General features: G+C 49.8%; 1 protein-coding gene across 1 annotated transcript in view; it reads left to right on the forward strand.

Annotated features, from left to right (window-relative positions):
* LOC119956213 (protein TBATA-like) overlaps window positions 1-11,185 on the forward strand; it is a 33,549-nt gene extending 22,364 nt beyond the window's left edge. Inside the window, exons 8-11 of the mRNA XM_038783220.1 lie at window positions 1,607-1,688; window positions 4,112-4,271; window positions 7,086-7,132; window positions 10,096-11,185. Of these exons, the coding sequence (XP_038639148.1) occupies window positions 1,607-1,688; window positions 4,112-4,271; window positions 7,086-7,132; window positions 10,096-10,208 (402 nt within the window). The 3' untranslated portion in view covers window positions 10,209-11,185. The remainder of the gene's footprint in view (window positions 1-1,606; window positions 1,689-4,111; window positions 4,272-7,085; window positions 7,133-10,095) is intronic.
* Window positions 11,186-25,207: the final 14,022 nt, after the last annotated feature.

Genomic DNA, 25,207 nt, shown 5'->3' on the forward strand with positions numbered 1-25,207 from the left:
TCATCTCCAACTTAGTGCCCTCCTGCTTCACCCGCCCACCTCCCTGTGCTGCAATAAACCACTCCGCTGATCTTTAGAAACTTTTCCGGCCTCTAGGTCATGGTCTAAACCTGCCTTCAGGCACGTAACTCCAAAGGTTGACACCTCCAGAAGAATCCATAAACTCCGCAGAGATGGGCCTTTAACCAGCCCTCAGTGAGCTTAATTAGCCTATTTAGGATCATGGGGGAGTTCACAATCCCATGCTGCGCCCCCTCCACAGACCCTCCCCACCCCCACTTCTCTGATGTTGGCAACAGAGGCGGGATGTCCATCCAGAGGCACCAACCGAGCTGCCATTTTACCCAGCTCCCCACATGCTTCAACCTCAAAAATCTGGCCCCACATTTCAGATCTGTGATTGTTTAGAAAAGCTGATCATTTATTTTAAAGAATCTTCTATCTGCAGTAACTTATTGTCTGCAAAAGTTTATTTGCCAACTTTTGTGGTAACTTCTGTGCCGAAGTTTCCATGACAACGGTTATAATGGCAATTGCCTATGTAAACCTGCCACGCTGTAATTATAACCTGCTGCAAGTTGAGACGCTGTGGTACCTCGATATTGTGCGTTCGCCTCTTTAGTCTGTACTGTTGACAAATATTTCATTCAAAATCTGCAAGGTGACTACCGTGATTTTGTAATTTCCTCTCCCCGACCCCGCTTTACCTACAGGTCACAATTTTGTCTTCGCTCACTCTTTGCAGCGTCACAGGAGATAAGCTGTCATCTGTGTCCATGTGTGTGTGAGTATGCATCCCTGTGTGTGTGAGTATGCATCCCCGTGTGTGTGAGTATGCATCCCCGTGTGTGTGAGTATGCATCCCCGTGTGTGTGAGTATGCATCCCCATGTGTGTGTGTGAGTATGCATCCCCATGTGTGTGTGTGAGTATGCATCCCTGTGTGTGTGAGTATGCATCCCCGTGTGTGTGAGTATGCATCCCCGTGTGTGTGAGTATGCATCCCCGTGTGTGTGAGTATGCATCCCCATGTGTGTGAGTATGCATCCCCGTGTGTGTGAGTATGCATCCCCATGTGTGTGTGTGTGTATGTATGTGCGCATATCTTTCTGTGTGTGACTGTGTATCTATGTGTGCATGCATGTGCGTGTGCATGTATGTGTGCAAATGTTGGTATATGTGCCTGTGTACACGTGAGTGCATGCATCTGTGTGTATACATGTAAGTGCATGTATCTGTGCATACATGTATGTGCACATGTCTGTGTGTGTGTTCCTGTGTATCCTGTGTATCTGCGAGTGCACACACATTCCTATGTGCGTGTTAATATGTGTGTGCGTGAGAAAATGTCATACCAGCTGCTCTTTGGGCATCAAAGTGGCAACTAAGTTCTTTCAGCCCCATCAGTCCCCCCCCCCCCGTTAATTTTTAATCACTGACGACCTGTTTTTCAGCGACAACAGATGAAACAAGTGAGTTGACATTATCTCCCTGCTGCATGTACAAACACTGTGACAGGCAGGTCAAGGTTGATTCCCAATATCACCTTTGTCTAGCGCTGCAACATTAGGGTCGGTCTGACATACCCGATTTGTTTTCCTGCTCAGGTGCTGGAGCTGCTCTGCCAACTTCTACAGACTGACTCGTTCTCCGCTATTCAGCAGTGGCTCCTCTGTGCCGGTCAAAGAGGTGAGCAAAATCTGGTCTTTGTGGATGGTTGGTTGTGGCCTGACTTCACCCCTCACTGACCCCTTTGCTTCAATTAGCCCTGATAGGATTATATTCATTGTCAAACTCGTTCCCTTCAATCTTTCCACAATTTGCTGAGATGTGTGTAGCGATATTCAGACATCAATATACATGATCAATGTATGTAAATGTAGTACAGTCATTTCAACACTAGATGGCTCACAGTCAGATACTATAAGAACTGATTTCCCGCCTTTTCTAAGTTAGATCATCAGATGATGGAGAAGATGATGTGATTCAGAACAGTGAACAAGCAAGACATAGAATAGCTAGAGTGAGAGAAGTTAGAACTAGTTTGTTATAATAGTGTATAGTTATATAGTTATCTGTATTGTACTTAAATTCTTTACAGTTAGTTTAGTATTAAGTAAAAGGACTCACAGTTTATTATTTTATTACTCATTAAATGGTTCATCTTTCAACAAGAAGACTATTGGTCATTTTATCATCCTGGTGGATTCAAGAGTACATAGAACAGTGCAGAAGGAGGCCATTCGGCCCATCGAATCTGCACTGACCCACTTAAGCCCTCACTTCCATCCTATCCCCATAGCCCAATAACACCTCCTAACCTTTTTTCGTCACTAAGGGCAATTTATCATGGCCAATCTACCTAACTTGCACGTCTTTGGACTGTGGGAGGAAACCGGTGCACCCGGAGGAAACCCACGCACACACGGGGAGGATGTGCAGACTCCGCACAGACAGTGATCCAAGCCGGAATCGAACCTGGGACCCTGGAGCTGTGAAGCCACGCCACTTGTGCTACCGTGCCATCAAATATATATATATAAAGTAATATATATACTTTAGATAAGTCATTATTTAAAATATAACAATATGTACATTAAAGAAATGCATACAAATGGGGCATCACGGTACCAGGGGCAGCACGGTAGCATGGTGGTTAGCATCAATGCTTCATAGCTCCAGGGTCCCAGGTTCGATTCCCGGCTGGGTCACTGTCTGTGTGGAGTCTGCACGTCCTCCCCGTGTGTGCGTGGGTTTCCTCCGGGTGCTCCGGTTTCCTCCCACAGTCCAAAGATGTGCGGGTTAGGTGGATTGGCCATGATAAATTGCCCGTAGTGTCCGAATATGAAGGTTAAGGGGGGGAGTTGTTGGTTTACGGGTATAGGGTGGATACGTGGGTTTGAGTAGGGTGATCATTGCTCGGCACAACATCGAGGGCCGAAGGGCCTGTTCTGTGCTGTACTGTTCTATGTTCTAAATATATTGTGGCATGGTGGTTTGTTTATTGACAGTTTGGGACACCGTTTCTATAAAGCTTGTTCTTGGGGGTCCCTAGTTGCCGTTGGACACTGAGAGTCAATGATACATTCTGCCAATGTCAATGGCACATTAATTATATGGAGCTGATGGGCATCGATTGGATTTTTACTTCAGCACTTACTGACACTTTGGTGTCGTTGGAGGTGCATGATTAAAACTGTGAAGATATTGAAGACTGAACAAAGATTCATTTCAATATCATCCCTTCACCAATTACTTTTTGCAATATAACACTTCCGAGGCACATATAGGCCAGAATTCACAGGGATTGATTACAATTGATCAATTGTAGTGTTGAGGTGGTGGCAGTGGGTTGATTTAGCTCAGTTGGCTGGACATGTGAAAATGAAATGAAAATCGCTTATTGTCACGAGTAGGCTTCAATGAAGTTACTGTGAAAAGCCCCTAGTCGCCACATTCCGGCGCCTGTCCGGGGAGGCTGGTACGGGAATCGAACCGTGCTGCTGGCCTCCATGGTCTGCTTTAAAAGCCAGCGATTTAGCCCAGTGAGCTAAACCAGCAGCATGGGTTCAATTCCTGTACCGGCTGAGGCTATTCATGAAGGCCCCGCCTTCTCAACCTTGCCCCTCGCCTGAGGTGTGGTGACCCTCAGGTTAAATCACCACCAGTCAGCTCTGGCCCCTCAAAGCCTGGAGTCCTCTGGGACTATGACGACTGTAAAGGGGGCCGGTTTAGCTCAGCTGGCTGGACTGCTGGCTCGTGATGCAGAGCGAGGCCACTGCGCAGGTTCAATCCCCCCACTGGCTGAGGTGAGGTGGCGGCCTAGAGCAAGATAGATTCTTGATAAGCAAGAGGGTGAAAGGTTACCGGGAGTAGGCTGGAATGCGGGGTCGAAATTACAATCGGCCATGATCTTATTGGATGGGGAACAGGTTCGAGGGGCCGAGTGGCCTACTTCTGCTCCTAATTTGTATGTTCGGGTCAGTATTTGCGCCTTTCCAGCCCGTGGGTTTTCTGACTTCTTTTGGTGCATTTTAAGAGAATATTTATTTTTTGCTAATATGAGCACTTTCGTCTAACCAGAGAGTTTTATGAACCCCATTTATTCGCAGAGAAAGACTTTGTACTGGGAATGGTTCAGTCAGCTCTGGCAAGCTACCCTGGCTATCAGCAAACTGCTGATTACAAAGAGGAACAACTAAAACAGCAAACTGCTGATAGTCCTGCCCCGCACCCAAAAAGATCCACTTTCAATGCGAGGAAACGTAACAGGTAAATGACGTTGACACTGTCTTTAATCTTCAAAAAATACAATTTTTTCACTCTGAACGAGTTGGGACATATGCTGCAGACGTTCACTTACTTCACACTGCTTGTAGTTTGTTTTAGCTCCCCACTAGGTTTGCACTTTCTCCCCGTGTCTGCGTGGGTTTCCTCCGGGTGCTCCGGTTTCCTCCCACAGTCCAAAGATGTGCAGGTTAGGTGGATTGGCCATGCTAAATTGCCCTTGGTGACCAAAAAGGTTGGGAGGCGTCATTGGGTTACGGGGATAGGGTGGAAGTGAGGGCTTACGTGGGTCGATGGGCCGAATAGCCTCCTTCTGCACTGTATGTTCTATGTTCTATTGCACACAGGATGTGGATAGGTTAGGAATTGATCTAACCAGATCATCTTGACATTTCACGGCCTTTGGAGCCCTGTGACAAAGTATTGATGGGATGTGGGCATTGCTGGCGAGGCCAGTGTTTATCGCCCAGTGTTAATTGCCAGTGAGAAAGTAACTCTGCCTTCTAGAACCGCTGCCTCTCCTGTGGTGCAGATCTAGATACACTGACGGTGTTGGTAAGGAAGGGAGTTCCACCATTTTGACCCAGTAATAGTGAATACACAACAATGTAGCTCCAAGTCAGGGTGGTGTGTGATTGGAGGAGGATTTGCAGGTGGTGGTGTTCCCCTCACCCACTCCCCTTGCTCTTCTAGGTGGGAGAAGACCGTGGGCTTGGAAGGTGTGGCGAAAATCAACCCTGAGCAAATCCCGCCACCGGGAAAAATCTGGCCAATGCACCTTGCATGCATTCATTTTCTTTGACCCTGTTCTTTCACACTTGAGGTTTATGTCATAATATACACCAATATATCATGGTGCAGACACACATTGATGGACACACACAGGGACCAATCAACATGTACAAACACCGCAGCCAATCACCAGTTAGAATACACACACTATAAAGGCAGAGGGCAGCACGGTTCCTGCTCATTCTGGGTGCTGCCTCTGAGTGTAACAAGAACTCATCCAGCCCAGCACAGACTCACACCACGTGCTGAGAGAATCAACTGGTTTGGACAAGGCTTAGGTCTCTAGTTTAAGTTAGCATCATTTAGACCCACAGTCATCGTGTGTTAGTTAGTTAGAAGTAGTTAATAAAATTGAGTTGAACCTTCATCAGTGTTGGAAGTGTCTGTTCATCTCTCAAGTCTACACTAGCCAACACCTCAGTTTACAGCCTGCTGACTTGTGGATTCGGGATTTAGCTGGGTCACATTAAGAATGAAGCACTAAATGCATATCCTTGTCTTTGAGCGGATTTCATTACCCGGGGAGTGGTGAGAATGGGGCGCGTGTTACCCTGCAGTTGATGCGACGATTAGCAGAGATGGGCCTGGGTTAGGTGCGCACATTCGGCTGGTATGGGAGCAAACGTGAAACACGCTTCTGGCCACGGTCGGCCCCGGAGGGCGATCTCACGTTGACTGGCCAATTAATGGCTATCCAATGCGAAACGAATTCTGTGAAAGGCCGAACACTGCCGGGGCGGAAGTGGGGGGGGGGGGGGGGGGGGGGGGGGGGGGGAGAAGGGGGGGGGCAGCAGCGGGGGAGAGGGAGGATGTGGGCTGACATTTCTCATGTGCTCTCTCAAAGGGTCAGCTGCTGTGAGGCTGTCTCAGTGAGCTATCGACCAGTGAAAAACAAATATCAATGTTAAAGCTAGGCCATGGGTGTTTCGGCAGCACAGTCATACCCAGACCTCAGTCCCCGGACACATTTGTCCGTTTGATTTCAGCCCTGACCTTCAGTGACCTGGATCCAGGTTGGCGCTAGAAGAAGGGTCACCTGGCCAATCCTAAAGCCAGACCGTCCACCTCAATGGCCGTTTAATCCCAGTCAATTGCTGTCTAATTCATTTCAATTGGCTTCTTGAATGTGGGCAGGTGCACCTCCGCCTCTCGCACGTGCCCACTGCCCGAAATATCGCGCGATGACTTTGGTGCATAGGCCCAAGGCTTCACGTGCTTCCAAATCGGACACACACCTGAACGTTGGACGTAAAATACTGGCCATGGATTCAAGGGGAATGGGCCGATAGGGTAAGATGAAGTAAGATGGGCGGAGGCTCTTGTGTGGAATAAAGGACTTGACGGGCTAAATGGTTTGCTTTTGTGCTGTAAAATGTTGTGTCATTCCTTTTATCGTGACATTGCAAGTCCTTTTGCCTTGAAGTCTCAGGGCAGTGTTGCATTGCATTTAAATAACATTTTACATTTGCACCTCCAAGCCCCCCCACCCCGTGGATTTGCTGCCTGACCTTTGTCCACCCATTCAATCATCACAAACCTTTCACCTGTGCCCTCTGAACCCCAAAGCACATGGCTGCATGACTCCGCTGCTTCCATCAAGCATGCCTCCTTGGGTATCCTCCTCCAAAATCTGGTTGCCTCCTTTTGGCGCCCCCCCTCCCCACTTTGCAAAATCCCGAGACTCCTTGCCTCACGTGGTGTGCCCTGAAATTCCGGTTGTGAAATTCCGGTTGTGAAATTCCTTCTTGCTCATGGGAGGTAGGAATGTGCAGGCTATCGAATTGGGAAGTGAGTTTGGGATGTGTCTGCCGGGAACGCCACCAAGTCGCCCACTCAACCTCCCCTTCCCCCGCCCCAGATCGACAGCAAACCTGACCGTGTAGATTTGTAATAAAGCTTTGTCAGTATCACTTAGCTTTGTCCACGACGAACGCTGTAGCATCATATTGCCAAAATCTACTCTTTGCTGTTGTTTCTAACACCATCTTCAATGTTATGTTTATTCAGATATTATCTCAAAAAGAAACCTGAAATAATTGAAGAGGAGCAACCAGGTGAGAGTTTTGCTCATTTTAACTTGGCAACACGGTGACTCACGGCTCCAGGGACCCAGGTTCGATTCCGGCTTCGGGTCTGTACGCAGTTTGCACGTTCTCCCCTGTGCCTGCGTGGGTTTCCTCCGGGAGCTCCGGTTTCCTCCCACAGTCCAAAGATGTGCAGGTTAGGGGAATTGGCCCTTAGTGTCCAAAGACTTGGTGGGGTTACGGGGATAGGGCGGGGGAGTGGGCTAGGTGAGGTGCTCTTATGGAGGGTCGGTACAGACTCGATGGATCGAATGGCCGCCTCCTGCACTGTAGGGATTCTGTGAAATCAAGTGTTTGGGCAGTACGGTGGCACAGTGGTTAGCACAGTTGCTTCACAGATCCAGGGTCCCAGGTTCGATTTGCGGCTTGGGTCACTGGCTGTGCGGAGTCTGCACGTTCTCCCCGTGTCTGCGTGGGTTTCCTCCGGGTGCTCCGGTTTCCTCCCACAGTCCAAAGATGATGTGGAGATGCCGGCGTTGGACTGGGGTGAGCACAGTAAGAAGTCTTACAACACCAGGTTAAAGTCCAAAGATGTGCAGGTTAGGTGGATTGGCCATGATAAATTGCCCTTTGTGTCCAAAAAGATTGGGTGGGGTTACTGGGTAATGAGGATAGGGTGGAGGTGTGTGTGTGTGGGCTGGGTAGGGTGCTCTTTCCAAGGGCCAGTGCAGACTCGATGGGCTGAATGGCCTCCTTCTGCACTGCAAATTCTATGATCTATGATAAGTGCTTGTGATAAAACACTGTGATTGAAATGGAATCCGGGGGCACAGGCAGGGAGGTGTATCGAGAAAACAGTGACTTTATTTAGCGGCAAGCGAATGAAGTACCATTTGCCAGGAATCTGCCCAAAAGGAAAAGATATGAGGACCACGTTGGTATGTTCCGACAAGCTAGTCATTAACGATGGTGATATCAGCATTGAAATAATTAATGAACGGGGTCTTATACCTTTCCTCCATCTGTTACTGTAGCAGAGGCTTTGCCACACTTGGAATGAATTAACATTGAGCAGAGGGTTGTTATAAAGGTGTTTCGCGCCCTTCTATTAATAGTGCCAAAGGAGATGGCAATGGTTTATTTTAAGTGGTTATCTAACGTGGCCTCCGAATGACAATGTCCTGCGCCCGCTCCTTGTTAGTACGATCCTGACATGTGACGGACAGGGTGTCACCATGTTGGCACACATGTTGGCACACATGAGCGCACACACTGTGCCAATGAAAAGAATGGACTGAGGTTGTGGGAGTGGGGGGAGAGAAGTCATGTTAAGGGCAAGGTTACACACGTAGGGCGGACTTTTCAGTTACACCCATCCCCAAAATGGAAATTCCTACCTGAGCTCAACACGGACCTCTAAATGGTCCCTCAAATTTTCCATCTCGCCGGCCATGATTCCCGTGGCGGGTAGGCGGGCACGTTTAACCCGGAAGAATTGGCAGACCACTGATTGACGTTAATTGAAAGATTTGCACTTAAAAAGGGACGACAACTTGTCGATTATTTTTTAGTAAGAAGTCTTACAACACCAGGTTAAAGTCCAACAGGTTTGTTTCAAACACGAGCTTTCGGAGCACGGCTCCTTCTTCAGGCCGTGCTCCGAAAGCTCGTGTTTGAAACAAACCTGTTGGACTTTAACCTGGTGTTGTAAGACTTCTTACTGTGCTCACCCCAGTCCAACGCCGGCATCTCCACATCATGATTATTTTTTTAAAAGTGCTTCTCGTAAGGAAACTCCCTCTGGAGCTTCCCAGCAGAGAAAGGAATTGGAGGCCGAGCGGATAAAGGGGGTTTCCCCCCCCCCACCAATCTCCCAATGAGGTCTCGTGGGTTGGGGGGGATGATGGATGTTACAAAGCCTAAAATCCAAAAGCCAAACAGACGCTAACACATCAACTTCTGATGTTTTCAGAAGTAAATCCGGAACCTCGTGAATTACCTGCTCTCCAGAGGCTGGTCAGCCATTCAGAATCTTCCAGGGAAATTTCGTACCTGTGTTTTAACTCAGTTTGTTAAATTTTTTAACCCATTTTAGGTTAGATTTACCATTTACCCCTAATTATTAATCAGACTGGTAGTATTAGTAATAGGGGAGCTGGTGACATAATCACTGGACTAGTAATCCAAGAGACCCAGGGTATTATCCTGGGGGCTGTGGTTCCAATCCCACCCTGGCAGCTGGTGAAAAATCTGGAATTAAAGTTTGAGGATGTGCATAAATCGATTGTCGTAAAAACCCATCTGGTTCGAGAACCTTCGGGTTCTGACAGTGCAGAAATAGGCCATTCAGCCCACTGTAAGAGCAACCTACGTCGGCCCACTCCTCCAGCTCTATTCCCGTGACCCCCATCTAACCTGTGCGTTCCTGGACACTTGTTGGCAACTTAGCGCGGCCAATCCACCTAACCTGCACATCTTTGGACTGTGGGAGGAAACCGGAGCACCCGGAGGAAATCCACGCACACAGGGGGGGGACGTGCAGACTCCACACAAGCAGTCACCCGAGGTCGGAATTGAACCCTGGCCCCGTGAGGCAGCAGTGCTCATTATGGTGCCACCGTGCCGCTGAAGGGAATTTGCCATCCTGGCCTGCTGTGGCCGACACGTGACTCCACAGCAATGTGGTTGGCTCTTTAAAAATGCCCCCTGAAATGGTCTAACGAGCCAGGGCAATTAGGGATGGGCAAACAATCCTGGCCCCAGCCAGCGAGACCAACGTCCATGAATAAAAATGAACGAGTCGAAAAAATATCAGAATAGAGGGCCGAAAATGGTGTTAAACATGGGAGGTAAGTTGGCTAAGATTTTACAAACACTGACGACGTCTGCCGTGTTAGAATTCAAGGTGTGTCTGGTTGTGCGTGTTCCTCTTGACTAAATTTCATCAGCTGTCTCTTTATTTCTGAATCCCGTCTGTCTCCCCTTGGATTTAGATCACATAGGAAGTGCTGAGGTTCTTCAAATCCGTCAAAATAAATCTCCGGAACCACAAAGAAATGGAAAAGAGGAAGTTACTGAGCCGAACAGGGACACCGAATGTAAATAAAACAGCCCCAGGATGGGTAAAACTGATCAGTTTGCCTTTAGTGATTGTAGTCTGGAGCAGCAATGTGTTTTTTTTAATTAAATGGAATAGGGTGAGATAGCATTTGATTATACTATTAACATTTCTCAAATGATAGGTTCACGGCATCAGGTTAAGTTTAGCAGTTGCCCCATTTTTTTGTGAAAGACTCTCAGTTTATCGACTTTAAATAAACGGCTAATTATCATCATTCCAGTTTTTGATTAAATATATCAAAGCACATTTAAGCAGAGGGTATTTTTAGTTAACCGGCTTGTTCCATCTCAGAGTACACGGGTCTTTTAAATCTTGCGGTTGATCCGAGTGCCCAGGAAACCCTTTTCCAACAGTTCCCGAAGGTTTAATAATAATCTCCAAATAATGGTCCTTCCAAATGCAAGATGGTGGCCCCGTGGTAACGTCACTGGGCTGGCGATCCAGAGGCCACTGGGCTGGCGATCCAGAGGCCACTGGGCTGGCGATCCAGAGGCCACTGGGCTGGCGATCCAGAGGCCACTGGGCTGGCGATCCAGAGGCCACTGGGCTGGCGATCCAGAGGCCACTGGGCTGGCGATCCAGAGGCCACTGGGCTGGCGATCCAGAGGCCACTGGGCTGGCGATCCAGAGGCCACTGGGCTGGCGATCCAGAGGCCACTGGACTGGCGATCCAGAGGCCCGGACTGGCGATCCAGAGGCCCGGACTGGTGATCCAGAGGCCACTGGACTGGTGAACCAGAGGCCCTGACTGGTGATCCAGAGGCCACTGGACTGGTGAGCCAGAGGCCACTGGACTGGTGAGCCAGAGGCCACTGGACTGGTGATCCAGAGGCCACTGGACTGGCGATCCAGAGGCCACTGGGATGGCGATCCAGAGGCCACTGGGCTGGCGATCCAGAGGCCACTGGCTGGCGATCCAGAGGCCACTGGGCTGGCGATCCAGAGGCCACTGGGCTGGCGATCCAGAGGCCACTGGGCTGTCGATCCAGAGGCCACTGGGCTGACGATCCAGAGGCCACTGGGCTGTCGATCCAGAGGCCACTGGGCTGTCGATCCAGAGGCCACTGGGCTGGCGATCCAGAGGCCACTGGGCTGGCGATCCAGAGGCCACTGGGCTGGCGATCCAGAGGCCACTGGGCTGGCGATCCAGAGGCCACTGGGCTGGCGATCCAGAGGCCACTGGGCTGGCGATCCAGAGGCCACTGGACTGGTGATCCAGAGGCCCTGACTGGTGATCCAGAGGCCACTGGACTGGTGACCCAGAGGCCCCGACTGGTGATCCAGAGGCCACTGGACTGGTGATCCAGAGGCCACTGGACTGGTGACCCAGAGGCCACTGGACTGGTGACCCAGAGGCCACTGGACTGGTGACCCAGAGGCCACTGGACTGGTGACCCAGAGGCCACTGGACTGGTGACCCAGAGGCCACTGGACTGGTGACCCAGAGGCCACTGGACTGGTGACCCAGAGGCCACTGGACTGGTGACCCAGAGGCCACTGGACTGGTGACCCAGAGGCCACTGGACTGGTGACCCAGAGGCCACTGGACTGGTGACCCAGAGGCCACTGGACTGGTGACCCAGAGGCCACTGGACTGGTGACCCAGAGGCCACTGGACTGGTGACCCAGAGGCCACTGGACTGGTGACCCAGAGGCCACTGGACTGGTGACCCAGAGGCCACTGGACTGGTGACCCAGAGGCCACTGGACTGGTGACCCAGAGGCCACTGGACTGGTGACCCAGAGGCCACTGGACTGGTGACCCAGAGGCCACTGGACTGGTGACCCAGAGGCCACTGGACTGGTGACCCAGAGGCCACTGGACTGGTGACCCAGAGGCCACTGGACTGGTGACCCAGAGGCCACTGGACTGGTGACCCAGAGGCCACTGGACTGGTGATCCAGAGGCCCTGACTGGTGATCCAGAGGCCCTGACTGGTGATCCAGAGGCCACTGGACTGGTGACCCAGAAGCCACTGGACTGGTGATCCAGAGGCCCTGACTGGTGATCCAGAGGCCCTGACTGGTGATCCAGAGGCCACTGGACTGGTGATCCAGAGGCCACTGGACTGGTCATTCAGAGGGCAGAAATTCTCAGAGAATATGGGCTCGAATACAACATTTAAATTCAGTGATTAAAATCAAGAATCAAAACCTGGTCTCCGCATTGGCGCCCTATCCGGGAGTGCATAAAAACCACGCAAGGTGACGTTGGGCGCTCGTCCCAAAGTCATCATGCCCTCTCTCTGACACCATCACGCACTTTCGCGATATTTCAGTCAGTAAGTGCACTTCCGACTCGCGCATCTCCCCCCCCCCCCCCCCCCCCCCCCCCCCCCCGACGATCAAGAAGCCAATTTAAATGAATTAAGCCTCAGCTGGCTGGGATTTGGCATGGCCCAACCGACCTTACGGTTGGCGGACAGGCTGTTGGTCGGGTGGCCTTTACGTTTTAGCTCCAACCTCGATCCAGGTCCTAGACTCTCCCACAAGGGGAAACAACCTCTCAGCAACGACCCTGTCAACCCCCCTGAGAATCCGATATGTCTCAATAAGGCCGCCTCTCATTCTTGGAAACTCCAATGAGCACAGGCCCAACCTACTCAACCTCTCCTCATAAGAAAATCCATCCACACCCGGGATCGACCTAGTGAACCTTCTCTGAACTGCGTCCAATGCCAGTATGTCTATCCTTAGATAAGGGGACTAACACTGCTCACAGTATTCCAGATGTGAGTTTAACCAGGTTCATTCTATGCAGAATGTACTTCCATGCACAATATAACGAACTCATAAAACATTGGCGACATAAATTGCAATTTCCTTTGCATTGTTGATCCGCCACACACACATGCGCAATTGTTTTTTACATTTTCATTTCCATGATTTACTTTGCTAAATGAAATTATGATTATTGCACATTTGAAATGTATGGGAAATATGGAAATATGGGGCGGAGAGGAGGGTGCAGATTTTAACCCATCTCGCCTCTTGGGAAACCGACTGTGAACTAGAGTTTCAGACCTGGTTTGATTCAATTCTTCCTTGAAGTAATATCAGGCTGGGTCCTGCCCAGTGATTTTGTTTAAAGTTAACCTTCATTGCTTTATCTTTGACTGTTGTGTACTTGTAGTCGGCAATGGTTTGTTGCAAATTGGCATCTTGAACTTGTTGTAATGTGTGACTTGACCTGTAGGATTCTTACTTTTGTAAACAAGAATACTTCAGAAGAATTAAATTATCAAAAGCTCTCTCGTGTCTAAGAATTGATTTTTAAAAACTTGATGAGTATTTTTTGCTAATAAAGTAATAACTTCATACAGCCCATCATGTCTGTATTGGCTACTTGGAAGAACTATCTAATTCATCTTAGACCCCTGATTTTTCCTCCAGCACCCTGCAAATCTTTCCTTTTAAAACATTTAGCGAATTTCCCTTTTGAAAGACACCATTGTGTTTGCTTCCATCAATTTTTCAGGCAGTGCATTCCAGATCGTAACGTGCACTGCATAGAAAAACAAATCTCTCATTTACTCCCTCCTCCACTGACTCACTCCCTGCACCACTGGTGCACAGTGGCAGCCGTCTGCAGCACCTACAAGATGCACTGCAGCAACTCAACAAGTTTCCTTCGATAGCACCTCCTAACCCATGACCTCCGCCACCCAGAAGAACAAGGGCAGCAGACACATGGGGAACACCACCACCTGCAAGGTTCCCCTCCAAGTCACTCGCCACCCTAACTTGGAAATATATCGCCGTTCCTTCACTGTCGCTGGGTCACAATCCTGGAACTCGCTCCCTAACAGCAATGTGGGTGTACCTACATTGCAAGGACAGCGGTGCAAGATGGGCGGCTCACCAATACCTTCTCAAGGGCATTTAAGGGGCATCTTGACAAATACATGAATAGGATGGGAATAGAGGGATACGGACCCAGGAAGTGCAGAAGATTGTAGTTTAGTCGGGCAGCATGGTCGGCACAGGATTGAAGGGCCGAAGGGCCTGTTCCTATGCTGTACTTTTCTTTGTTTTGTTGTTAAAGATGGGCACGTACTCCTGGCCTAGCCTGCAATGCTCACACACCTTGAAAGAATAAACACCAAAGTTTTTACTAATGATTGTAAACCTGCATTCTCTGGTTACCAACCCGACTACCATTGGTAAAACAGTTTCTCCCAATAGAGTCTAACCAAGCCCCCCATAATTTTGAACACCTTTGTTGAATCTCCCTTAACCTCCCTTTGCTCGAAGGAGAACAATCCTGAATTCTCTTTACCCTCAAAGTAACTGAAGATGTAGATCCCTGGTACCATTCTAGTTAAAGGGCCATTTCGCGTGGCCAATCCTCCTACCCCGCATATCTTTGGGTTGTGAGGGCGAAACCCACACAAACATGGGGAGAACGGTTTAGGGTAGCACGGTAGCACAAGTGGATAGCACTGTGGCTTCACAGCGCCAGGGTCCCAGGTTCGATTCCCCGCTGGTCACCTGTGTACCATCAATTGTACGTGAGGCGAGTGATTTACCAAAGTCCGGCTTTAATAGACTAGAACACAGCTCTGCGATCGTCTACAATGGAAAGGACGATTGTCAGGCGTCTGACCATTTATACCTCGTTAATAGAGGTGTGGTTAACTCAGCCTCTCGGGCAATCGGTCGAGAGGCACATGACCGACCAGGGCCAATGGTAAGCCGACGTTCTGGCCCAATGGCAGACAGGTATGCAGATCATATCACCACAGTCACTGCCTGTGCGGAGTCTGCACGTTCTCCCCGTGTCTGCGTGGGATTCCTCCGGGTGCTCCGGTTTCCTCGCACAGTCCATTGATGTGCAGGTTAGGTGGATTGGCCATGATAAATTGTCCCTTAGTGTCCAAAAGGTCAGGAGGGGTCATTGGGTTACGGGGATAGGGTGGAAGTGAGGGCTTAAGTGGGTCGGTGCAGACTCGATGGGCCGAATGGCCTCCTTCTGCACTGTATGCTCTATGACTAATGTGCAAACTCCACCCGGACAGTGACCCAGAGACGGGATCGAACCTGGGACCTCAGCGCCGTGAGGTTGCAGTGCTAACCACTGCGCCGCCATGACGCCCTTGGAATACCAAATATGCAGGTTTGACAAAGGGTCACCCAGACTCGAAACGTTAGCTCCCTTCTCTCTCGCCAGATACCGCCAGACCTGCTGCGATTGTCCAATATTTCCTGTTTCCGTTTCAGATTCCAGCACCCGCAGTAATTTGCTTTGATGTTTCTGCAGGGTATTCTGATTAACGTGGGAAAAGCTGGGGATGTCTCCTCACTCACCACGGAAGGGCAGTTGACTTTCAGTGAAGTCGGAGTGATTGGTAGGAACTGCAACATTGCTGCCAGTAATAAATTCACCCCGTTATTGTTCCGTAGGCCGAGCAACTGAAATCGAAACAATATCCAGATAGGTTAGTTGAGTGGATTTACGGGTGCCTTGGGTAGAAATAATAAGTAAATTACCAAACACTGACATGTAGCAGAGCGTCCATCATTTCAACCAAATGGAACGACAAGGTGCATTGTGTGGCTTGCTGAAAGCACATTCTTAAAGTAGCTTGAATTCTCACATTATATGTAATTTTTGACAATCTCACCCTCGGAAGCCAACTTAGCTTACTGCCAACATCATGCAGTGATTAACAACCGTAGCACACCTCGCCAAATGATCTGTGACCACGGAATACAATACCTGGATTAATGTACTTGCATTACATTTGATCATAATTGGTTTCAGTAGTCATGGTTCATTGAGTGAAGATATACTACACAGGTAAGTTATTTATCTAAATGAAAGGACACAGGGAGGCACAGTCCATTAAAGCTCCTTAATGCACAACCATGATTATATTTCACAATAGAACATTGCCAACTCCTTGCGGCTTTCAGAGTCATTCTGATAAAGTCAATAAAAGAAAACCTTGAAGAGGGAATAAAATAAGAATTTGAGCATTGGAACAGTTACCTTCAGGGGCTGGTTTAGCACACTGGGCTAAATCACTGGCTTTGAAAGCAGACCAAGGCAGGCCAGCAACACGGTTCAATTCCCGTCTCAGCCTCCCCGAACAGGCGCCGGAATGTGGTGGCTTTTCACAGTAACTTCATTTGAAGCCTACTTGTGACAGTAAGCGATTTTCATTTCATTTCATGTCAGCACTGGGCAAAACTACTTATTTCCTTTCAGATTAAGATAAGGGACCTTTTAGAAATGTCCAGATAAATCATAGAATTTACAGCGCACAAGGAGGCCATTCAGCCCATTGTGTCTGCACCGGCTCTTGGAAAGAGCACCCTACCCCAAGCCCACACCTCCACCCTATCCCTGTAACCCAGTAACCCTACCCAACTTTTTGGACACTAAGGGGCAATTTAACACGGCCAATCCACCTAGCCTGCACATCTTTGGACTTGTGGGAGGAAACCGGAGCACCCGGAGGAAACCCACGCAGACCCGGGGAGAACGTGCAGACTCTGCAGAGATAGTCACCCAAGCCGGGAATCGAACCTGGGACCCTGTGAAGCAACAGTGCTAACCACTGTGCTAACGTCCCCCCCCCCCCCCCCCCCGAAATCACAAACATTCAGCATGAACATATTTGACCTGTTTTTTTTTTGGATGGGGTTGACATGGTTGGATAAATGAAGGAGGTTCAGGCGCGTTAGCTTGTCTGTGTTTTCAGAATATGTTTGATAAGGCATCTCATCAGAACCTGCTTCGAATAAATGCAGGCATATATTTAGTGTTAGCAAGGAGCCAAACGCCACCCGAGCCATGTTAATCTCCCTCAACAACTGCCGATTGGTGTTCCTCCCGTACTCCTTCTCCACCAGCCAATCAGGCTCCCAATCGCCGCTGACTTCCCAACATTCTACGCCTTTTGTTGGATGTCATGTAAATAACCGACCCCCCCGAGCCTAAACCTCGCGAGTCCTCCACGCAATGGAGGGGGTCGCATCGGAAAGGAAGCGGACTGAGTAAAAAAGCTCAAACTCCTTCTTAAAATACGTAGCTAAGGATTTATCCCAAAGCAAGGGCGGGTCGAAACGCCACTGAGTAAAATCTCCAGGAAGACAGGAGCATGGCCAAAGATTACAATGCTACCCATAGAGCAGGAGGATACCAATTTGGATGGCTCTAGAAATAATGATTCTTGCATAACGTTGATGAGGGGCGAAAAAAACGTGAAATCTTTATCCCTCGGATATGGTGTCCCCCACCTCCTCACAAACTCACAGCAACACCCTTGCCAGAAGGGTAGGGGGATTCCTGGTGACTGGGAGATTATCCACCGAGGGGTTTGAGCGATAATTAAAGTTCCGCCCCCCCACCAGAGAATTAGCTGAGGACAACTTGGCAAATACTTCAGTAATGAACTCCAGGGAGTGATTTGGAGGACCGGACTCATTCATTATCAAAGCAGCTTTGCCATATGCAAGACCCTGAACAATCGCATATCGGGCAGCAGGGTGGTTAGCACTGCTGCCTCACGGCACCGAGGTCCCAGGTTCGATCCCGGCTCTGGGTCACGGTCCATTGGGAGTTTGCATATTCTCCTCGTGCCTGTGTGGGTTTTGCGCCCACAAGCCAAAGATGTGCAGGGTAGGTGGATTGGCCACGCTAAATTGCCCCTTTAGATTTCGAATTTAGATTTAGAACAGTACAGCACAGAACAGGCCCTTCGGCCCTCGATGTTGTGCCGAGCAATGATCACCCTACTCAAACCCACGTATCCACCCTATACCCGTAACCCAACAACTCCCCCTTAACCTTACTTTTTAGGACACTACGGGCAATTTAGCATGGCCAATCCACCTAACCTGCACATCTTTGGACTGTGGGAGGAAACCGGAGCACCCGGAGGAAACCCACGCACACACGGGGAGGACGTGCAGACTCCGCACAGACAGTGACCCAGCCGGGAACCGAACCTGGGACCCTGGAGCTGTGAAGCATTGATGCTAACCACTATGCTACCGTGCTGCCGCTTAATTGGAAAAAATTTCAAATAGAAGCAACAATAACATACCTATCCTCCTTGTCCCTCACATAATTCTCCACCTTGAAGGGAACAATTTTATGAACAAAAGTTGTGCTACTCCCCTGCTGCTGGTCGAGAAAGAGGCGAAGAAAACCTGCCCCACCCAGTCCTGCTTAATCTATAAGTGCTTCCTTGTCATTCATATGAGTCTCCTGAAGGCAGCACTATGGCGCAGTGAGTTAGCCCTGCTGCCTCACGGCGCCGAGGTCCCAGGTTCGATCCCGGCTCTGGGTCACTGTCCGTGTGGAGTTTGCACATTCTCCCCGTGTTTGCCTGAGTTTCGCCCCCACAACCCAAAGATGTGCAAGGCAGGTGGATTGGCCACACTAAATTACCCCTTGGTTGGAAAAAATGAATTGGGTACTCTAAATTTATAAAAAAGAAAAAAAAAATGAGTCTCCTGTAACAAGGCGTTGTCCAAGTTTTCCTTTTTAAGGAGAACTTTTTCCTTTTGATAGGATGAGGAATTTCCTGCACATTCCAGGAGTTTAGTTTTAAACTAGCGACTGCGATTGTACAATCCACGAGAAAAAATATAGGATTCTCACGCCACATTTGTGGGTGCACCAAAACACACCTCCCCCCCCCCCCATCTCAAACCACACCAGAGCCAACATGAAGTACGTATGGCATTCTTTTCCTGAAGACGCGATCTGCCTTGTACCACTGCAGAATCCAGCCAACATCTTAAAAACCCCAGCACAACTAAAATACAAAAAAAAATCCAGGGGAATGTTCCTCAACACACGTGAGGACCCTACGGCCAGACCATCATTCCAGTCAGGAAACTTCAAATCTTTCTGTAACTTTAAGTTTTTAAATGCGTACGTTAGGATTTCAAATCTGACAAAGGCCCTCGCTCAGAAAGTACTGACCAACCTTGGCAGGAACAAATTGATGATCAGACCGCACTCCTCTATTCGCACATCGAAGGTGTTATTTAAAAAAAAAAAAATTTAGAGTACCCAATTATTTTTTCCAATTAAGGGGCAATTTAGAGTGGCCAATCTACCGATCCTGCACATCTTTGGGTTGTGGGGGTGAAACCCACGCAGACACGGGGAGAACGTGCAAACTCCACACGGACAGTGACCCAGGGCCGGGATTCGAACCCGGGTCCTCAACGCCGTAGGCTGCAATGCTAACCACTGTGCCACCGTGCTGCCCATCGAAGGTGTTATAAAATCCATACATAGAATTCCTGCAGTGCAGAAAGAGCCCGTCGGCCCATTGAGTCTGCACCGACGCTCTGAAAGATAGCCGGGGTGGCGGGGCGGCATGGCGCGATTGGCACGGCCCCCTGGCGATTCTCCGACCCGGCGAGGGGGGGGGGGGTCGGAGAATCCCGCCCCCTGGCTTGTAGACATGGCAATGATTTGTGATGGATCTGCACCTTCTTTTCGGTCACTGTGACCCTGGCGTTAGGCCACCCAAAAAAACAGATCTTCAACTGATCCGAAAAGCAAGTATTTCCATGATTCACGAGTGCAGGCAGAGGTTGTAAACCTCCAGCTAACCATTGCGGTTGGCTGTTGGCTGCCGTAGAGTTTGTTGTGAAATTTGAAATCGATGCAGGGCAAACATTCTCTGTGAGCCTACAACAGTGACGATGCTTTGGGAACACGCGTCCTTGGCGAGTTGAACGCACTGTAAGAGGCTCAAGTGCTTTATTTGGATTTGCGGAACTGGGTCAGAACACTCTTGGCAGGTGCTAGTAAATGGCATGTCATTGTTTTATACAATTCAACCACGTTATCACCACACTAAGTGCATGCTAAGCAGGAAAAAAATTGCTTTCAATGTGTGGCTTGGAAACCATCAATGTTGTTCTTAATTAATCTGCGATAAGAAATGAGACTGAAATTTGAGTCTTCAAACTCCAGGCAATAAAGAAATGCCTCCAACAATGCAGCATGCGCAATGGTTAACCGACTGGAGTTCATTTTTGTCTAGTTATCAATCTGCAATTAAGGGGGTGGCACGGTGGCGCAGTGGTTAGCACTGCAGCCTCACGGCGCCGAGGACCCGGGTTCGATCCCGGCCCTGGGTCACTCTCCGTGTGGAGTTTGCACACACGCCCCGTGTCTGTGTGGGTCTCACCCCCCACAACCAGCGCCGGCCCTAGGGTTGCTGGCGCCCCGGGCAAGCTGAACTTCGGCGCCCTTGGGGGGGCGGGGCCTAGGGGGAGGCGGGGGGGCGGGGCCGAGGGGGAGGCGGGGGAGGCGGGGGGGCGGACCCGCGGGGGAGGCGGACCCGAGGGGGGCGGGGGAGGCGGACCCGAGGGGGGGGCGGGGGGGGCGGACCCGAGAGGGGGCGGGGGGGCGGACCCGAGGGGGGGCGGACCCGAGGGGGGGCGGGGGGGCGGACCCGAGGGGGGGCGGGGGGGGGCGGACCCGTGGGGGGGGGCGGGGGGGCGGACACGAGGGGGGGGCGGGGGGGCGGACCCGAAGGGGGGGCGGACCCGAGGGGGGGGCGGACCCGAGGGCGGAGCGGGGGAGGCGGACCCGAGGGGGGGAGCGGACTGAGCGGGGGGAGCGGACCGAGCCGGGGGGGCGGACCGAGCCGGGGGGGGCGGACCGAGCCGGGGAGGGCGGCCACCGCGCATGCGCTGGTTGGCACCGGCCCAACTGCGCATGCGCGGGACCCGAGTCTGGCGCCCCCTAGCACATGGCGCCCCGGGCGACTGCCCGAGTTGCCGGTGCCTTGAGCCGGCCCTGCCCACAACCCAAAGATGTGCAGGGTAGGTGAATTAGCCATGCTAATGTTTTTAAAATAAATTTAGAGTACCCAATTCATTTTTTTTTCCAATTAAGGGGCAATTTAGCGTGGCCAATCCATCCACCCTGCACATCTTTGTGCTATGGGGGTGAAACCCACGCAGACCCGGGGAGAATGTGCAAACTCCACATGGACACTGACCCAGGGCCGGGATTCGAACCGGGGTCCTCAGCGTCGCAGTCCCAGTGCTAACCACTGTGCCACATGCTGCCTTTCAGCCACGCTAAATTGCCCCTTAATTGGAAAGAAAGAAGTGGGGACTCTAAAAAATTTTTAAAAAATCATTCTGCAATAAAGCACGTATTTGAATCTCTTCCTCCCGGATTAGTTGTGATAGTTGATGAGGTTTGTTGGCCTTTAACACAGAGGGAATTGGAAATTCTCACCAGCTGAAACCCCCAGGGAAATCCAGCTCACCAGAATGCAGTTCTCAAATCCCAAACCCCTATGGAGGCTGCAATGATGATTGACGGACGGTTAAAGATTTCCCCCGCACTGATCCTATGGCCTGTGCACCAACTATTAACACCATGATAGAATCTAATTTAATTCATATAATTTATAGAATTTTCAGTGCAGAAGGTGGCCACTTGGCCCATCGAGTCTGCACCAGCCCCTGGGAAGAGCACGCCTCCGCCCCCCCCCCCATTCCCGTAACCCAGTAACCCCACCTAACCTTTTTGACACTAAGAGGCAATTTATCACGGCCAATCCACCTAACCTGCACATCTTCAGACTGTGGGAGGAAACCGGAGCACCCGGAGGAAACCCACGCAGACACGGGGAGAAAGTGCAAACTCCACACAGACAGTTACCCGAGGCTGGAATCGAACCCGGGTTCCTGGATCAGTGAGGCAGCAGTGCCAACCACTGTGCCTCATATAATCATATAAACTCATATAATCGATTAAGCCTTTGTATGTTCACTCCTAATTTCTTACAAGTTTGACGTATATTAATCAAGGCAGGATTCAGGCTCAACACTGATATCGTACAGCAGCAATTACGATCCAATGGATGTTCACGAACTTATCATCTAGGTGACAGACATTCAGTTGAACAAACTGAAGGGTTACTGCTTATGGTGAGGAGCCAATCTGACACAAAAAAAGGGTTAAACCAAAGACAATGGCCTTCAAAAAAGAGTGCCTCATGCTGCAAGTCTTTATTCTAAACCAGCTTTCTGTGCCTCATGCTGCAAGTCTTTATTCTAAACCAGCTTTCTTTTGTGCATATCCAGCCCTATGTGTGTGCTTATACTGTGCAGTGTACTTCCATGTCGTCTATGTATTTTTTGATATTTATTTTCCAAAGTTTTATTCTTTTGTCATCGCCAAGTGGCTAGTGTCGTACTCAAGTACATTCACTAAATGGCCAGTTTTTAACTTCATTTTGTCAACGCCAAAAGGCCTTTTCGTATACGAGTGTGTACCAGCCAAGTGCCTGACAATAAAGTCATATTTTTGAACCTCACCAACCTACCCATTCTTATTAGAAGAGGAAAATAGGAGTCCCATCACACGGGTATGCCACGTTTCAAAGGTTCTCAAAGCCTGATCAAGGGACCCAGCATATCGAACAGGGAGGCTGTTGAGAGTCGTCCACCTTTCTTTCCTCTGACACCTCCTCCCCCACCAGCAACGTCCCCCTCCCCCACCAGCAACGCCCCAACCCCGTCCTCACTCACTTGCGACCTGGGTCCCTTGTCGATCCTCGGCCTCTGGTGGGCGCATTACCAGCGGCGGCCATTGCTCCTGGTGGCGCTGACGGGCAATGGAAACCTGCGGGCCTCTGATTGGATCTTGGGCGATGGGACCTCCACTCCTGGGGACCTAAATCCCAGGAAAGGTGCAAAGTTGGCCAGTTAACTGCCTGATGGGCACTTAATTCCGGGGGCCTTCCTCAACGGAGGTGACACAGGGCTCTATAATAGCACCTTGCTATTCTTCCTATGAGAGATGATAGGGTGGGAAAAGATTCAGGTGGGACATATGCACCAGCATAGACCTGTTGGGCCGAATGGACCTTTGCTGTGCGGTAAAATTGTATGTAAACTTACAGATAAATTAAAAATTTTGTTTTGCAAACCTAAATATTCATGTGTAAAAACGCAAAACAAAACAGGTTCACATTTGTTTTGTGGCGGGGTGTATTGAATACTAAATAAAAGCATACAGAAAGAAATCATTTTTACAGGACAATACTGTGCAATGTTTTTTAACTATATTTGCCTACAGGTTTGGGAGTAGGAGGGGCATCCTTCTAATTGTAACGTGAAATTTCGAGAAGAGATTGAGTTTAGCTTTCTAATCTAGTGTGTAGTAAGTAATGCAGTTAAATGACTATTTGTGCACATCCTAGACTTCTAGCCACTTAACCTTGGAAGATATATCAATCAACTGAGATCCAGCCCATCCCTCAATGAACTTCCCCATTTTTGATATTTGTAATGACGGAGGGCAATCCATCATACAAGATTCCCCCAGAGATGATAGAGATGGGGCCGTACTGGTAAATTGTCCTGTTATTGTACGATACAAGGAAGGCCGATTGTCAGCCAGAATCTCACCAAGGTGCCCAAACACAACTCTCCAGGGCATCCAACAATTAAGAGCTGGAGTGTTGGATCCAGGCTAACGCTTCGCTGCTATACTGAGGGAATCCTGCATTGTCTGTCACGCTGTCTTTCTGAAAAATCATTCAGTGGCCGTCACTTCTTCATAAGGTCAGAAGTGGAGATGTTCACTGATGATTGCACAGTGTTCAATACCATTTATACCTCCACAGAAAATGAACCATCAGCAAGACCTGGACAACATTCAGGCTTGGGCTGATAAGTAGGAAATAACATTCACACTACACAGGCAATGAGCATCTCCAACAAGGCGTACAGGTGAGGTGGATTGGCCATGCTAAATTGCCCTTGTGTCCAAAGGAGGAGGGGTTACTTGTTTACAGGGATAGGGTGGGCTTAGGTAGGGTGCTCTTTCCAAGGGCCATTGCAGGCTCGATGGGCCAAATTGCCTCCTTCTGCACAGTAATTTCTATTCTATGCATTCTAAGATAGAATCTAACAACCTTCCTTTAACATTCAATGGCGTCACCATCACTGAACCCCCACTGTCATCATCCTGGAGGTTACTGTTGACTAGAAACTGAACTGGACCAGCTATATAAATAGTGTGGCTACAGGAGCAGGTCAGAGGCTGGGAATCCTACAGGAACTCACCTCTTGACTCCCCAAAACCTGTCCACCATCTACAAGGCACAAGTCAAGGGTGTGATGGAATACTCTCCACTTGGTTAGATGAGTGAAGCTCCAACAACACTCAATAAGTTCGACATTATCCAGGACAAAGCAGCTGAATGGATTGTCATCCCATCCACCACCTTCAACATTTGCCCCCTCCACCACCGACACACAGTGGCAGCCGTGTGTACCATCTGCAAGATGCACTGCAGAAACTCACCTAGGCTCCTTCGACACCACCTTCCAAACCCACAACCTCTACTATCTAGAAGGACAAGAGCAGCAGATACCTGGGAACCCCACCACCGGGAGGTTCCCCTCCAAGTCACTCACCATCCTGACTTGGAAACATATCGGACGTTCCTTCACTGTCGCTGGGTCAAAATCCTGGAACTACCTGCCTAACAGCACTGTGGGTGTACCTACACCACATGGACTCCAGCGGTTCAAGAAGGCAGCCAACCATATCTTTTCAAGGGTAATTCGGAATGCGCAGAGTCACCCACATCACATGAAAGAATGAAAGTTCCAACATGTCTCCACCATTGCCATTAGCAGCTGCTACAGACCATTCTCCACCCCCAACAACCAGTCGGATTGGCCTACTGGCTACGTCCATGGCCGTCTCCTCCACATTCCTCATGGCCTCAGTCCAGCCAATGTCAAGGACCAGGAAGGGAAGAGAGATTGTGACAATTGTGGTGTGTGTCTGTCATCCCCTGAGGCAGAGTGCATCAACACAGAATACCGTAAGCAGCTGATGGTGCCACGACGCTAACATCTCCATGGCAATGTCTTTTGAGGCTTTTCAAGCCTTGACTTGGTTGAATGTGCTCCTTTGCCCCAATGTAAATAGGCGGGAATGACGATTGTTTTGCTGTGGAAAGCCC

This window comes from Scyliorhinus canicula, chromosome 22 (genome assembly GCF_902713615.1).
Source record: "Scyliorhinus canicula chromosome 22, sScyCan1.1, whole genome shotgun sequence".
Lineage (NCBI taxonomy): Eukaryota > Metazoa > Chordata > Chondrichthyes > Carcharhiniformes > Scyliorhinidae > Scyliorhinus > Scyliorhinus canicula.